Source organism: Camarhynchus parvulus, chromosome 23 (genome assembly GCF_901933205.1).
Source record: "Camarhynchus parvulus chromosome 23, STF_HiC, whole genome shotgun sequence".
Taxonomy (NCBI): domain Eukaryota; kingdom Metazoa; phylum Chordata; class Aves; order Passeriformes; family Thraupidae; genus Camarhynchus; species Camarhynchus parvulus.
In genome coordinates, this window is record NC_044593.1 from 813,941 (window position 1) to 828,865 (window position 14,925).

Here is a 14,925-nt window from a genome sequence, read left to right on the forward strand (position 1 = left end):
GGTACCTGCACACACACGTCAGCCCAGCCTCACACTGTTTCCTCACTCTGCAAACAGCCCCAGTGCTCCTCACGCCCCAAAGGCTTTCCAAGACAGCAATAAAATGGGAGAGGCCATGGGGCTTTCCACTCTAAACTCTGTTTTTTAAGCAGGGACGGTCTAGCAGGGCTACAGGAAAGCCGTGGCACTGCCTCTTCTTTAGCTGAAGCACCAGGCAGCTCAGAGGTGGTGGGAAGGAATGGACACCAGCTCAGATTCCTGGCTGGAATTCCTCACACTGGAGGGTCCTGGGCAAAGCAGAAAGTTCCAGGCTCTAGGCTGGGCATCACCTCTGGGCATCTCTGGGCATGCACCAGTTTTTCCTCCTGGCTTTCATCTGGCAGGCAGGAGGGGGAAAAACATCCACAAATCCCATCCACAGCCATCCTCCCTGTACAGAGGTGCTGACCTGGGAGGATGGCCTGAGGGAAGGCAGAGAAAAGAACAAAACTCCCAGTGCAAGGACAGCTGGGGACTCCTTCTAGCAAGTTACAGGGCTGAAAGCTCTGGAGGAAGGAGGGAAAAGCAAGTCAAGAGCAGCCAGCACAGCCACCACCTGCCCTGCTGGCATCTCACATCATGTGAGCAATATTTGCTAATCCAAAGGCTGGATCATCACTTCTTCCTTGCAATTCTTTTTTGCTCCATCTGCTTCTTTTTATGCAGCATTTGTCTTCTAACCTTCCTGGTTTGTTCTCCTCTTGTCTTTTTGATTAACAAAAAGAGACACACCTTATCTCTTCCTCAGGCTGCACCACCCTCCCTTGTTTTGCATGTTCAGCCTCATATCTCAGCACCATATTTGTTTCTCCCTCTCTGCATAAATAGAAGCGTAGGCACTTTTAAGAAATAAGGGCTCTGTTTGAAGAGTAATTAGCTGTCAGCATAAAACTAATATTTATGGATTCTCATCCTTGAAAACTCTAACTCTGCTACCCGGCACTGATTATGGCTGTTAGAAACAGATGGGGCTGAATCCATACAGCTTGAAATAATGCTATATTTAAAAAATAATTAACTCCAAATGAAGGACTGAATGCCACTCGCTTCCCCTAAATTTGATTTTTCAATTTGATTTGTTTGCACGGAGTGGGAGCTGGGCTGTTCCCGGGTGTGTGGCGCTCCCTGGCACACCTTGGAGGTGGGAATCTGCAGAGAGCCAGGCACACACGTGAGGGCTGGGCACTGGAACATTCCAAGCACCCTGCAGCAGGAAAGGATGGCTGGATCCCTGCTGGGACCATCAAGGAACCCAGCACCCCTGGGCGCACTGTGCCTGGCTGCCTGGCAGAGGAATTGGAATTTCACCAGCGGTGCAGCCTTTGTTTTAGTGCCTGACAAAAACAGCGGGAGGGGAGCTTTAAAAACTGTTTTTCAGAGGCAGGTTGGAGAGGATGAAAGCCCTCGGTGTGTTATTCCCCGACTCGATTATCTCTTCAATCCAGCATCGTCGCTGGATGCCTGCACCTCTGCGAGAGCACAGACCCAGGAAATTTATACTCTGCTTAATTAAACCTGTGCTTTTTACTTATTGGCACCTCTTCCGAGAGCAGGATTCCCTCCAAGTCGGTTATGCATCAGGGCGAGGGATCCGACAGCCACGATGGAATCCCCCACAAACCCGGTTAAGTGGGTCACAGCGTGCTCCACGTGTGTGTGCCAGGCTGGAGGCACGGGGCCAAACCCTCCCCTCGCCCTGGCAGCCCCCCCAGCTCACAGGGTGACGATTCCAGTGCCAGTCCCACAGGGACCCGCAGGGACAGAGCATCCTGCTCCTCCCCAGCCCCTGCATCCCATCCCTCCATCCCCCTGCACCAGCCAAGTTCTGTCATCTCCTGGTTTTTGTGCAAATCTGAGCCCCAGGGATGGAGACTCTTGCACAAGCCAAGACATCTCTCACCAAGCAAGTTTCTTCCCCCCACAACCCTTTTTTCCCTGAATAACCAAACTGAAATTTACATTTCGCTAATTTCAGTGACACCGGGTGAATGGAGGTGTGTTGGGACACACAGTCAGTGACAGGGACACTCCCCCAGAAATTGACACCCCAATTCTTGCCACCCTCCTTGGGAAAAGGAGCAATGAAGGGGGACATGGCTGTGAGGGGAGGTGACACATGAGGGGGGACACGGCTGTGAGGGGAGGTGACACATGAGGGGGGACACGGCTGTGAGGGGAAGTGACACATGAGGGGGGACACGGCTGTGAGGGGAGGTGACACATGAGGGGGGACACGGCTGTGAGGGGAAGTGACGGTGAATTGAGGGGGGACCCAGACATGAGGGCTGAGGTGGACATGGCCCCAAAAACTGCGGGTGGTCATGGCCGTGACAGGGGGCAAGGGTTGCTGAGGGCGATGTGGCTGTGAGGGGAGGCAAGGACCGAGTGAGGGGGAGATGTGGCCGCTGATGGCAGGTGAGGACTGAGGGGACACACACCTGAGGGGACACACACCTGAGGGGACACACACCTGAGGGGAGCCGATGCTGTGAGGAGGTGAAGCAAGGTGAAGGCCGCCTGAGGGGGATGCGAGCACTGAGGTGAGGCTGCCTGAGGGGGCTATGGAGGGACCGAGGCAGCCCCGAGCGGGCGCTCGGCCGGGAGCGCTGCCGGCTCCTCACCCACCTCTTTGATCTTCATCCTGCGGGCGCGGGTCTCGGGGTCCTCTCCGCTCCGCCCGCCCCGCACCGGGTGCCGGAGGCTCCGGCGGAACCGCTCGTAGTCGAAGCGGAACGGGGCCCGCGTCTCCCGGGCCGGGGGCGCGGCGCTGGCGGGCTGGGCTCGGCTCTCGCCGCCCTGCACCTGCTGCCGGGAGCCGGGCGCGGTGCGGGCCGGCGGCCCGGCCATGCGGGCGGCCGTGCGGAGCTTCTCCCGCAGGCGGCGCGGGGCCGCGGGGCTGGCGTGGCGGGGCTCGGCGGCGGCGGGGGGGCTGCGGGGCAGGTCGGTGTCGCGGGTGGAGGAGGAGGAGGCTGAGGACGAGGAGGCGGAGGATGAAGAGGAGGCGGAGGCGGTGGCCCGGCGGGGTAGGAAGAGGCGCTTGAAGCGGGAGGAATCGGGCAGGAGGAACAGGGCCCCGAAGCAGAGCGTGAGCAGGCCCGAGAGGAAGAGCAGGAACAGGAACTTCTGCGGCAGCCGCAGCCCCAGCGCCGCCGGCCAGCCCGGCATGCCCGGCAGCTTCCGCAGCACCACCATGGGGCACCGGATCGCGGCCGCCGGGCGGGACCCGCCGCCGCGCCGGGGGCTGCCGCTGCCTCCTGCGGCCAAACGCTCAGCGGGGCCCGCCCTGGGCACCACCGGCCGCCTTCACCGGAGACCGCACGTGGGTGGCTGCGGGCCGGGCGGAGCGGCGGTTCAGCGTCCCCCCTGCCGGCATGAAGGCGGCGGCGAGCGCATCCCGCCGGGGCCGGGCGGAGCGGGGCTGGGCTGGGCTGCTCCCGGTGCGGGCTCCCGGCCGGACGGTGCTCCGGGGCTGGCTCAGGCAGCGGCGCCGGGGCGGTGCGAGCCCGTCTCTCTAGGCGGCGGTGGGTTCATGCTGCAGCATTTCTGCGGGGCGGGGGGAGACAAGAGCGCGGTCACTCAGCACCGCCGGGGATGCGGCCGGCGAGACGAGCCTTTGTCCCCGGCCGGTCCCCCACCCTCCAGAGGCACTAGTTCGGTTCCCTCTGTCCGGACTTGGCATCAACTCCCCGGTCTGCGAGCAGCTCTGAGCGCTGCACCATCTCCCATCCAGCGCCGGGATGCCGGGCTCTGCTGGCGGGGCAGCCCGGGGGACAAGGGGGAGAACCCCGGGGGGAACGCGGTGCTCTGGGACACCCCAGGAGGGGCAGGGTGCCCTGGGACAGCGCACACAGACGGGGACCAGGCTGCTCCGCTTCCCTGCCAGGAGCTGCCTTCGCCCGCGCCGAGCTGGGGACGATGGGGCTGCAAACCAGCCATGCGGAAAGCTCGGCTTGGGCTGAGCTTCTCCAGGCAAAAAATAGTAATAAAAAAAATTTAAATTTACGGGTTTTGGTTTTGCCTAATAGATCCCGGCAAATTTCTCCCAAATGTCTGCCTGCTAGAGTTATCCATATCCCCCCAAAAACCCTCTCCTTGCCGAAGAGACAGAGCTCAACTTCCAGACCCCGCAAGCCGGCAGGACACGGCTTAAACCCCTACGTGCGATGCCCAAATCGCCCCTTCTCCTGCGGGCAGGGACAGCGCTGCCCCCGAGCGCCGTCACACCCGCTGGGGCGGACGCTCTCCCATCCCCAGAGCTGTTTACTCACCCCTCGGACAAATCCAAGCCTCTCTGGCTCCTACAGCGAGCAAGATCTTCTCAGTCCTCCCCGCTCATCCCAAAAGCGACAGCCCCTCGCTGCTGCCAGCGCTCACGGGTGCCCGCTCAAGTAGGAGAGGGAAGATGCTGCGCTCTCCAGGGGACAGCTCCTCTGCCTGCCCATCCGAGCACGCACGAGGGAAGCACCTGACTGCACCGAGCCCCTGGCCAGGCTGGGGTTTTGGCCGCCCCCGTGCCGGGCGCGGGGACCGGCGGGGCAGCGCTGCCCGGTGCCCGCACGGAGCCCCGCCCGCGCCGCCGCTCACTGCGACAGCGCCCGGCCCCGCCCCCGCCGCGCCCCCTCCCGCCAACGGTCACTCCGCCGCCGCGCCAGCCAATCAGCGCGCAAGGCTCTGCCCGCCCTCGCCCGCTATTGGCTGATTATCTACTCCTGCCATCGCCCATTGGCTGCTGCCCGCTACAGGGAAGCGGTGGGCTCCGCCCCGTTGTTTACCACAGTCGCCCGGCTCGAGCTCGGCGAGGGTTGGCCCCGCCCCTTTCCTCTAGCCACCGCCTCCCATTGGCTGAGAGGAATGCCCCGTCCGCGCTGCGATTGGCGGAGGGGGGGCGCCGCTACTTTAAAAAGGGGCTGCGGGCGCGCGGCGGCCCCAGAGGTTGTGAGGGCTCGGCAGTGGTGGGCGGCGGTGCTGTCGCCAGGTCCGATCCTCAGGCACCGTAAGGGCTCTGAGGGACCGATTTACACACAGACCCCCTACGAGGGGCTCCGTACCCTGCGGGTGCCACGGCTCGGGGGGCACTGCCTGGCACAAGGAGAGGAGCAGGAGTTTTAGAGACGGGCTGGAGGTGCCTTGGGAGCCCCTTTTCTGATTTATATGAGCCCATGTTCAAGTGCCATGAAACACTTCTTAATCCCAAATTGTTAAATCCACACCTTAACCTTCAATTTCTCACCAGGTAAATTGAGTGACCCTGTGAGCTAATACTGTACCAGAGGGGAAGACAGCGAATCAGAGTTTCCGCTCATAAATGTTACAAAAAACTCCCTCAAAGCTGCAGAATTAGCAATGAAAGGGAGAAAAGGGCATCACCCACAGCCGGAGGCATCTGGAACCCCTCAGGAATAACTGGATGGGGGAAGGGGGCAGGATGAGGCTCCCAGGAAAGGGTAAACACAGCCGCCAGAGAACGGCTGTGACTAAACTTGGAAGAGCTAAAAGGGAACATTTTGTAGGCTGGAAAGGAGCTGGAGCTGCGAGGAAAGGAAAGAAATCATCTGCTGTTTGTGTGCTCAGTGTGTGCCTCCTGCACAATAAGCAGCACCGCGGGGGACAGGTACCTGAGCTGATTGCTGCAGGGGCCCACATCTCTGAGAGTCAGAGCCACACTAATGTTGTCATTTTCCCGTGAAAACCGCTTTAAGGGGCATAAAGCAGGTGGCACAACAGGGTTGTGGAGCTGCCCTTGACCCCAGGCTGGCCATCCTCCCGCTGCACCTTCCCCACAGCTGCTGCAGGTTTAGTCCAAATAAACCCAAACAATCGTGATGCTTTCAGCTCCAGTGCCTGCCCGGCGGACCTTGAAGGTGGTTTGGGGGATTTGCATCTTGATGGTTTGGGTTTGAAATCGCTTTTTTCCCCCTGCAGTTGGAGGCAGGGCCTGCTGAGCGTGAAGGAGCTGTGGGCACCTTGGCCCATGGGGCACCATGGCCACCACAGGCCATGCACAGCTGCTCTCTCTCCTGCCCCGTGGCTGCACCACGAGGAACAGGAATCACAGAATCACCACATTTTGAAGATCATTGGGTCCAACCCAGCCCCAACGCCTCAGCTAAACCCTGGCACCCAGTGCCACATCCAGTCCTTTTTAACCCATCCAGGGATGGTGACTCCACCACCTCCCCAGGCAGACAATTCCAGTTCTTTATCACCCTTTCTGTAGAAGGCTTTTTCCTGATATCCAACCTGTATTTCCCTTGGTGCAGTTTGAGATTCCCTTCAGGAGGGAGGGATGGGGCTGCTCCTCCTTGGCAGGTTGGCAGATGCTGCGCGGGCTCCTCTCAGCCCCTGGGAGCAGCTCCAAAGGAGGCTTTGGCCCTGCTCAGGACGGGGACAGCCCTGTGAGCCAGCTGCCACTTCCATCTCTTTGAGCACGGATGGATTTTGGCATTTTGTACCTCAGGCAGCCCCCAGGGACCAGCACCAGCCAGAGAGCATCGCTCAGTGGGCTCCCCACACCTCAGCTCAGACTGAACAGAAATAATCCTTCACCTTCCTTAAATCTCCTCTCCTCCAGGGAAATCTCACACAGCAGAGAGGCTGCATTTTGTCTCATCATTATTGAAAAAAACAACCCCAAACCAACCCAACAAAACCCCTCAAACCAAAGCTCTCTCTGTTCCCGTGGTGGTCCCTTGATCTTCTTAGGGAAGGCCCCAGGATGGGAAAGGTTGGGCGGCTCTGCTTCCTAAGAGGATTTGGGGGCATCAAGGAGGATAATAAATAAAAATCAACAGCAGAGAGCAAAGCACAGGGAGGATAAAGCAGCCAGTTGTGAGCAAAGCAAAGGGCTACGCCTCGCTCCTCATTCCAGGCAGCAGCTCTGGAAAAGTTGGAGGCTTATCTTTTAATTAGGTTAATTTAGGAAATCTTTTTGTTTTGCTTTTTTTTGTGTTTAGCATAACATTGTCTTGGAGGTAAAAGCTTGGAATTGGAAGGTTCTCCAGATTAGGTTAAATTAAGATATTATGCTTCTTAAAGAAGACAAAGCATTGTCTTCAAGGTAAATGTTTAATTACATTTTAAAAACAATTTTTGTCTGTGCAATAATAAGACAGAGCCCAGCTCAGCTCGTGACTGCAATTCCAGACAGAAGCCAAATAAATTGAGAAATTGCTGCTGAAGGAGTTGGGAGGCAGAGTGTAATTACTGGGGAAATGGGGGTCCTGCTGCATTATGATTCTTGGTTTTTCAGCAGCTCTGGAAGAAATAATTTAAAGAAAATTACTTTTTTCTTTTTTTTTTAATGGGCATAAGAAAAATAGAATTTAATATCCACCTTTGTGTGAGGAAGCAAACTACAGAGTGATAGATAACACCCAGGGCAAAGGAGTTTGGCCCAATTATTGCACTCGAGCCTCCAGACTATGTTTTAGAGAGCCTCGGTGTTTATTCCTCTCTCAGAGCAGAAAACATTTCTGGTTCTGGCTGTGGGATGGATCCCAGAGCTGGAACGTGGATCCAGAAAGCCTCTCTGGCTCCCAGCCGGGGATTTTTGGGCATCACAGCCCTGAAAGGATGGAGCAGGCAGAGGGAGAGAGGCTCAGGGACAGAGCCAGGACGGGGAAGAAGGAAAGGGAGGGCAAAAGGAAACCAACCCAACAGCCAGGGATGGGGAGGGAAAATGTGGAGAGGGGAAAGGAGAAGGCGGAGGAAGGAAGGGAAAGGAAGGAAGGCAATGAAAGAAAGGAAGGGGGAAAAAAGGAAAGGGGGGGGAAAAAGGAAACCAACCCAACAAGCCAGCCTTGCTCCCCTGTGGTGCAGAGGGATCTGAACACATCTGAGCACATCCCCAGAGCAGGGCAGCCCCAGCGTGTAGAGCAGACACAGAATCTCTGCTGATAGCTACTACAAAGTGCAGGCAGTGACAACAAACCCTGCTGGGGCTGCCAACCGTGACAGGAAGGGATCCCCTTCCCTCCCTCCCTCCCCGCCGGGGAACAAGCTCGGCTGACAGAACAAGGAGCCATCTCCCTGGAACAGCTCTGACATCCACAGCCCAATCTGTGCCTCAGCTCTGCAGCCTGAGCTCAGCATCCTGCTGGGAACGGAGCTCCTGCTGCTGGGCTGGGGGCTGGCTGCTCCTGCCCTGCCTCACCTGTGGGGATGAGGGGATGGATCCTGGCTGTCCCCACCTCACCCTGCCTCACCTGTGGGGATGAGGGGGATCCTGGCTGTCCCCACCTCACCCTGCCTCACCTGTGGGGATGAGGACATGGATCCTGGCTGTCCCCACCTCATCCTGCCTCACCCGGGCCAGCGGAGAGGGTTTGGGGGATGGATCCTGGCTGCTCTCACCTGGCTCTGCCTCACCCGGGCCAGCAGGGAGGGTTTGGGGAGGATGAAGCTTCCAAGGTTGCTGTTCCTCCCCTGCAGCTGCCCCTGCTTTATCTGCTTGGGATCAGATCAGGGCAAACCCAGACATTTAAACCTGGCTGAGGCATTCTGCAAACACCAGCCCTAAACTCGGTCTGTGCAGTGGGCAGAGTGAGCAAAACAGTCCCTGCTGACCTGTAATGACTCAGGACGGGAGAATCTGTGTGGTATCGATTGTTGGGAGGCTTTAGAAACACGAGCAGAGGGCAGGAGGCTGCGAGGAGCCCGGGTAATTAAGGGAGCTCGTTATCTGCTCCCTGGGCATGGATTGCAGGGCTGCAGGGAGAGAGGGGCAGCACTGCCTGGCACATTAAACACGTGCTGAGGGGTCCTTTGGGGAGGAATGATTCCAACAAAGACCTGAAAGGCTGAATTGGGATGGGAATCCAGCCAGGGCAGTGTCACCTGTGCAGGGGAATTCAGCCAGCACAGCCTGGGGCACCGACCTGCAGGAGCTGGGGGAAAACTGATGGACAGGAAAGGGAGGGAAAGGACAGAGGTGAAGAAAGAGGTTCTTTGGAGCAGCCTTTCTCCTCTTCCTGCAGATGATCCCTCCAGCACCTCTTGTGTTGCCAAGGAGGACTTTTCCAGGCTGGAAGTTACAGAAATGGGTGAGCTGGAAGTGGGGCTTGCCCTGATTTCATGTAGAGAATTTCAGGGAGCTAAACCTGCAAAAAAGGGGTTCCTGAGCCCCTCCGTGCCAGGCAGGAGTGAATGCACAGTGCAGAGGAAGCAGCTGCCTCACCTAAAGCTACAGAAGTGCTGCAGCCACATCCAGAGCACAGAAAATGGGAAATTTGGTCCCCCAGAGCTCTGAATTCAGGGGCATCATCACACACTGATCTGCAGGTCTGCCAGCTTTGCTTTTCACTCCACATTCCTAGATACAAGATATTAATTATCTGAATTAAGAGTCACACTTAGGGATGCACAGGAGCCTTGCTGAGAATTCCAACAGCTCTCTGCAGGCAGGAGAGAGACATTTGCACGATGTAAACCCCAGCACCTCAGCCAGACTCGTGTTCCATCCCAGAAGAGGGGGAAAAACCCCATTCACATCTGAGATAACAACCCAGTCCGAGTCCCTCACCCCAGAATCGTGTAGGAACAAGCTCTCACAAGAGGAGGAATCTTGCTTAATTATGGTGAAGGTCTACATCTCAGCAATCTTCCCTCCTGTGTGCCAGGGAAAATATCAAAGACGCTGAAAAACAGCACAAAAGCAGAAACACAACATAAGGTGCATGGAGGAGAGAGCAGGAACGTTCCCAGTTTATTGCTTCCCTCTAACACCAGGCGACTAATGGAGCAGGCTGCAGCTTTTTTTCCCTGTTTTTCCATCAAAATCAGCATCATCAGAGCTCCTGTGTTCCATTTTGCCCTGCTGGAATAAGGAGGGGGCCAGAGGAACGCTGTGAATGTGGAGCACCAGCCCGTTTTAGATGGCTTCAGAAAGGAGATCCCAAGTGGGAAAGGTCTAAGAATAATTTTCAGCCAAAGACTTCACCTGGCAGGAAATGCAGCTCAGGCAAACCAGACCTGAAGATAAATCAGGGAGGAACTTGGTGACAGCAAAACAAGCCCAGCTTTTCCCTGGGTGCCCAAACCCCCTTGGGCTGATTCTGCTGAGCTGCAGCAGCTCCCTGAGACAAGGAGAGGGTTCTCTGCAGCCCAGAAGAACTCAGCAGTCACCTTGAGGGTGAAGTTCGTGTGTCCCAACCTGAGGAACAGGTCATCCCCAGCCTGCCTGGGGTGAATCACCGGCTGCACTAAATTTAAACCCAGCCTGGGGAGGCCGGCACTGAGCTGTTGTCATTGTGCCAGTCTGGTGTTCCTGGTGGCATCCTCAGGCCAAACACGTCCTGTGACACAGCCACAGCCTGGAGGGGCCTCAGCACAGCTCTGGGAGCTCACACAGTGGATTTCCAGTGTCCCCAGTGGCTGCTGATGGCCTGAACTGGTGGCACAGTGCCAGCACAGCCCCTGCTGGGAGAGGGGGGTTTGATCCTCCAAGTGCCTTCAGAAATGTCCTTTCAATTTTTCCTGGGTCAGGAGGAAATGCAATAATTTTCATTTCATTGGTGTGAAGCAGGGAAATGTTTTCCCTTCCTGGTGTCTCTGTGTGGCCCCAGCTCAGACTCCTCATTCCCTGAGATCCCTTGAAAGGACAAATCTCCCACAGACCCACTCAGATGTCATCTTTCCTTTTCCTCCTTGAAAACTGCACACAGGTCCATGCCTAATCCACATGAAAACACAAAAATATCTTCTCCACGGGGCTATGCCCAATCCACATTAAAAAACCCCGAAAATATCTTCCTTGGAGCCTCAGCCAGGCTGAGCAGATCCTCCCCAGGGGCCCCAGCAGACCCTGCCCGGGGCAGTGCCCTGTCCCTGTCCCCACCCCGTGTTTGGTGAGCCCTGAGCACGTCTGGGAGCTGTGAGTGGCCTCGAAGAGCCCTGGTGGCTGCGGTGACACCTCGAGCGTGCCTGGACAGGCAGAGATGCTGAGAGTGGCTCCCCCTGGTTCTGATTCTCACCGCAGCCAGGAGCTCCTCTCCAGATATTCCGCTGTGTTATCACTCCAGCACCTCCCTGAGACGGCCCAAAGCAGATAAAGCCCGAGCCCATGGGGGCAGGCAGCTTTAAATCAGCGTTTAAAGGAGCCTTTATCACTGCGGGCAGGTCGGGATGCTCAGCTCGGGCATTTCCCAGCTCCACGCCGGGCTCTGAGCGGGGTTAATCACTCGGAAGGGACGCGTTCAGTGCCATTTCACTGCGGCTGGCACTGCCAGCACGGCAGCAGCCGTGCCAGTCCGAGGGCACGGGCTCACCTGCGGGCTCCAGCGAGGGGATGGTGGCACGGCAGAGGTGCCTGGGGACACACACACAGCACCCTGGGCATGGGGAGGCTGCTCCCCACCCCGGCACGGGGGACAGCCTCTGCCCAGAGCATCCATCGGAGCTCGGTGCGTGCCCGGGGCCGGCCGGGCTGGCATCGCCCGGCTCCGGGCGGCTCCGAGCGGCTCAGCCGGGGCACAGAGCGCTCCCTGCCCGATGCTCTCAGCCGGGGCACAGAGCTCTCCCTGCCCGGGGCACAGAGCGCCCCCTGCCCGATGCTCTCAGCCGGGGCATAGAGCGCTCCCTGCCCGAGCTGCCTCTGAGGAAGGCAGACTGCTGCGGTGCCTCTGTTCTGTGCCAGGGGGCAGAGGAAGGGCTGGGTTTGGGCACTCCCGCACCCCCCGTGCCATGGAGCCGCTCCGGCCGGGGCTGCTCGGGCTCTGCTCGGGCTCTGCGCCCTCTCTCCGCTCCCGGCAGATGAAAAGCAGAGCTCCGAGGACAGGGAAGCACAGCCGAGGTGGCAGCCGAGCCTCTCCTGTCGGGGCTGAAGTGACTCCGGGTTCCTGCCCGTGCATTACCGCGCCAGGAGCGCTCCCACCTCTCCCGTCGCATTCCGCAGCCGTGAGTCAGCCCAGCTCGAAATATCAGCGGGAGACCACAGAGGAGCAGGTGACCCAGATCCTGCCAGACCTCCCCCGATTTAATCTTGATATACAGCACCAGCTGCCGGCTGGGTCACCGTGTTTGACCAGCATGAAAATACCAAGTCCAGCCTCTGCCATCCCCTGAAAGCAAAGCTCCTGCCTGCCCTGCACTGGCTCTTGCCACACAAAATCACATTTGGCCAAGCCACTGAGCCCTAAACTCCCATTGGAGCTCACTTGATGGATCTCAGGATCTATCAAACCTCAAACATAAATGCCAAGGCTCAAATCTGGCCCCACTCAAGAAGCAAATCCCCAGCAGAGCAGCACAGCCCGTCCCACGGGAGACAAATCCTCTCCAGAGCCTGCAGCCCTGGCTGTGGGGTTTATTTGGCTCCTCTGAGGGGTGGGATTTGGGTGGATTTGGGGAAGGTGTGACCCCAGCTGTGGGCAGGGAGACCTGAGCTGAGCCAGTGCCAGCCCCAGCTCTGTGCTGGCTCTGCAGGGCAGGGCTGGGGGTGATCCATGCTCAGTAAAAATCCCTGACTCCAGCTGGACCTGAGCCCCAGTAAAGCCCTGCCAGAGTCAGCTGGATCATCCTCTGGCTCATGCACCAACCACGAAATTACAGGTTCTTGTTCCAGGTGATTTCACAGGAGCTGAGATTCCCAAACCTGAGCTGGATCTGCAGGTCCAGCAGATTTTTTGCATCATTCTCATCCCTCTTCCACCACCCACATCCTGTGCTCTGTTTTTAACTCACACTGAAGCCAAGTTGGTCTGAGAGTCACTGACAGGAGATGCACCTGGCTCCTGCCACCCTGAGCACCCCAAAGCTGCATTCCCTCCTTTTCCATGGACATGGAGCCTCCTCCAGCCTCCCTTACAAACAAACCCAATCACCCAAAGAATTCTGACACCTTTTCCTGATTTTTTAACATTTTCCTTTGGGCTGGCCGAGCCACAGCCACTTCTGTGCACCCCAGCTCTTGTTCTGGACAGGTTAAATGATTAGAAATATTTCATGTATCTTCAGGCTGCCTCAGTGCCCTGCAGTCTGCAGGTTCTGTGCAGGCAGCGCTGCAGGAATTGCAGGCATGCAGGACAGGATGGCCTGGCAGTGCTCCACAGGGCAGGGGGAACCAGAGGACATCAAAGGCAAATCCCTGCAGCTCCTGGCAGGGTAAAATCTGCCTGGGCTCAGGATCCTGCACACAGGACCCTGATTAAAGCTCTGCTCTCCCCTGAGCTGTCCAGGAGACGCTGCAGGCGCTGCTCGCTGTCACCATTTCACTTGCAATAACACATGAGCTTACAGGAAGCCTCTCAGCTGCAGCTTTTTATATCTGAACTCTTTCTGGCTGAGCAATCTCAACCTCCTATTGATCCACATGACGCATTTGATTCCTATAATTGAGATTGGAATGGAAAAAAACACATTTCTGTTCCTCCCAGCGAGTTTGTTTCTCACGTGTGACAGCTCAGAGCGTGCAGCACTCGAGTTTTGCTGTGATTGAAATGAAGGAATCTTTTAAAAGTGCAAATCTGTGACTGTTCCAGCCCAAAATTCAGCGATAGTGGGAGCAAAATACCTGGATGTTCTCTCCCCCATCAACTTTCAAATGTCAGGCAGCTGCTGGAGTTGTTTTCTGGGGGACTCATGGAATGGTTTGGGTGGGAAGGGACCTTAAAAATCATCCCATTCCCAGCCCTGGGTGGGCAGGGACACCTCCCACTGCCCCAGGTGCTCCAGCCTGGCCTGGGGCACTGCCAGGACCCGGGGGCAGAGGCATTTCTCCCTAATATTCCATCTAATCCCACTTTCTTTGAGCTTTCACCCATCCCCCTTTGTCCTGTCTAGCAGGAATTTGGAAGGAATAGAATAGAAATAAACCCATAAACCAAATAAAACCAGCTGAGAACCAAACAAGAATGTCCCTGATCTTCTATTGTATTTGCAGGGTGCCCTGATGAAGGCAGGAATGATGAATCTGCCTCCATGCTCTCAGAAGGCTAATTTATTATATTATATTAATTATATTATATTAATTATATTATGTTATATTATATTAATGTTATATTAATGTTATATTATGTTATATTATACTAAAGAATACAGAAAGGATGCAGACAGAAGGCTAAAAAGGTAATAATGAAAACTCCTGACTCTTTCCAGAGTCCTGACACAGCTTGGCCCTGATTGGCTGAAGAGTGAAAACAACTCACATGAAACCAATGAAACAATCACCTGTGGGTAAACAATCTCCAAACACATTCCAAAGGAGCAAAACACGGGAGAAGCAAATCAGATAATTATTGTTTTCATTTTTAAACACATTCCAAAGGAGCAAAACACAAGAGAAGCAAATCAGATAATTATTGTTTCCTTTTTTCTCTGAGACTTCTCAGTTTCCCAGGAGAAAAATCCCAGGCAAAGGGATTTTTCCAGAAAATATGAATGTGACAATCTCCCCTTGCTGCTTTCTCCTGGTCCAGGAGAATTTCCAGCAGCTGAAGTGGACAGAAATCCCCCAGTTTCACAGGGAATAACCCCTGACTCAGAGGAGAATCTCTGACTCAAGAGCAGTCCTGGAGCCCAATCCTGTCTGGGCAGCAAAGTGAGGTGGCACTTGCTCCCTTTGGATCTCTGTAGGTATTGCATTGATGGAGAAAGTGCTGTGTATTCTCTTGTTTATTTGCAAAAAAAAGGTTAAAAAAAAACCACCTCTATTAAAATGCTGCACCTCTGGGTGTGCCTGTGAAAGGAGTGTGATGTGACTCCAGCAGGGAAGTGATCAGCCTGCAATAATTTAGATGTTCCTGTTGCTATGGATACTTTCTTTAAGTGAAGCATACCATTATAATTCAAATTTCCAGTAACTCACCAAAAAAAAAAAAGCGCATTAAAAGTAATAAAAAATGCCAGAGACGCAACTGTTTTATTCCTTGCTGTCAGTTTGACTGGTGCTGT

At 56.0% G+C, this 14,925-nt stretch overlaps 1 protein-coding gene across 1 annotated transcript in view; it reads right to left on the reverse strand.

The window, feature by feature from the left end:
* Positions 1-4,610, reverse strand: part of MAN1C1 (mannosidase alpha class 1C member 1) — a 50,934-nt gene extending 46,324 nt beyond the window's left edge. The window contains exons 1-2 of the mRNA XM_030964759.1: positions 4,308-4,610; positions 2,665-3,582 (exon numbers count right to left, since the gene is read on the reverse strand). Coding sequence (XP_030820619.1) covers positions 2,665-3,231 — 567 coding nt within the window. The 5' untranslated portion in view covers positions 3,232-3,582; positions 4,308-4,610. The remainder of the gene's footprint in view (positions 1-2,664; positions 3,583-4,307) is intronic.
* Positions 4,611-14,925: the final 10,315 nt, after the last annotated feature.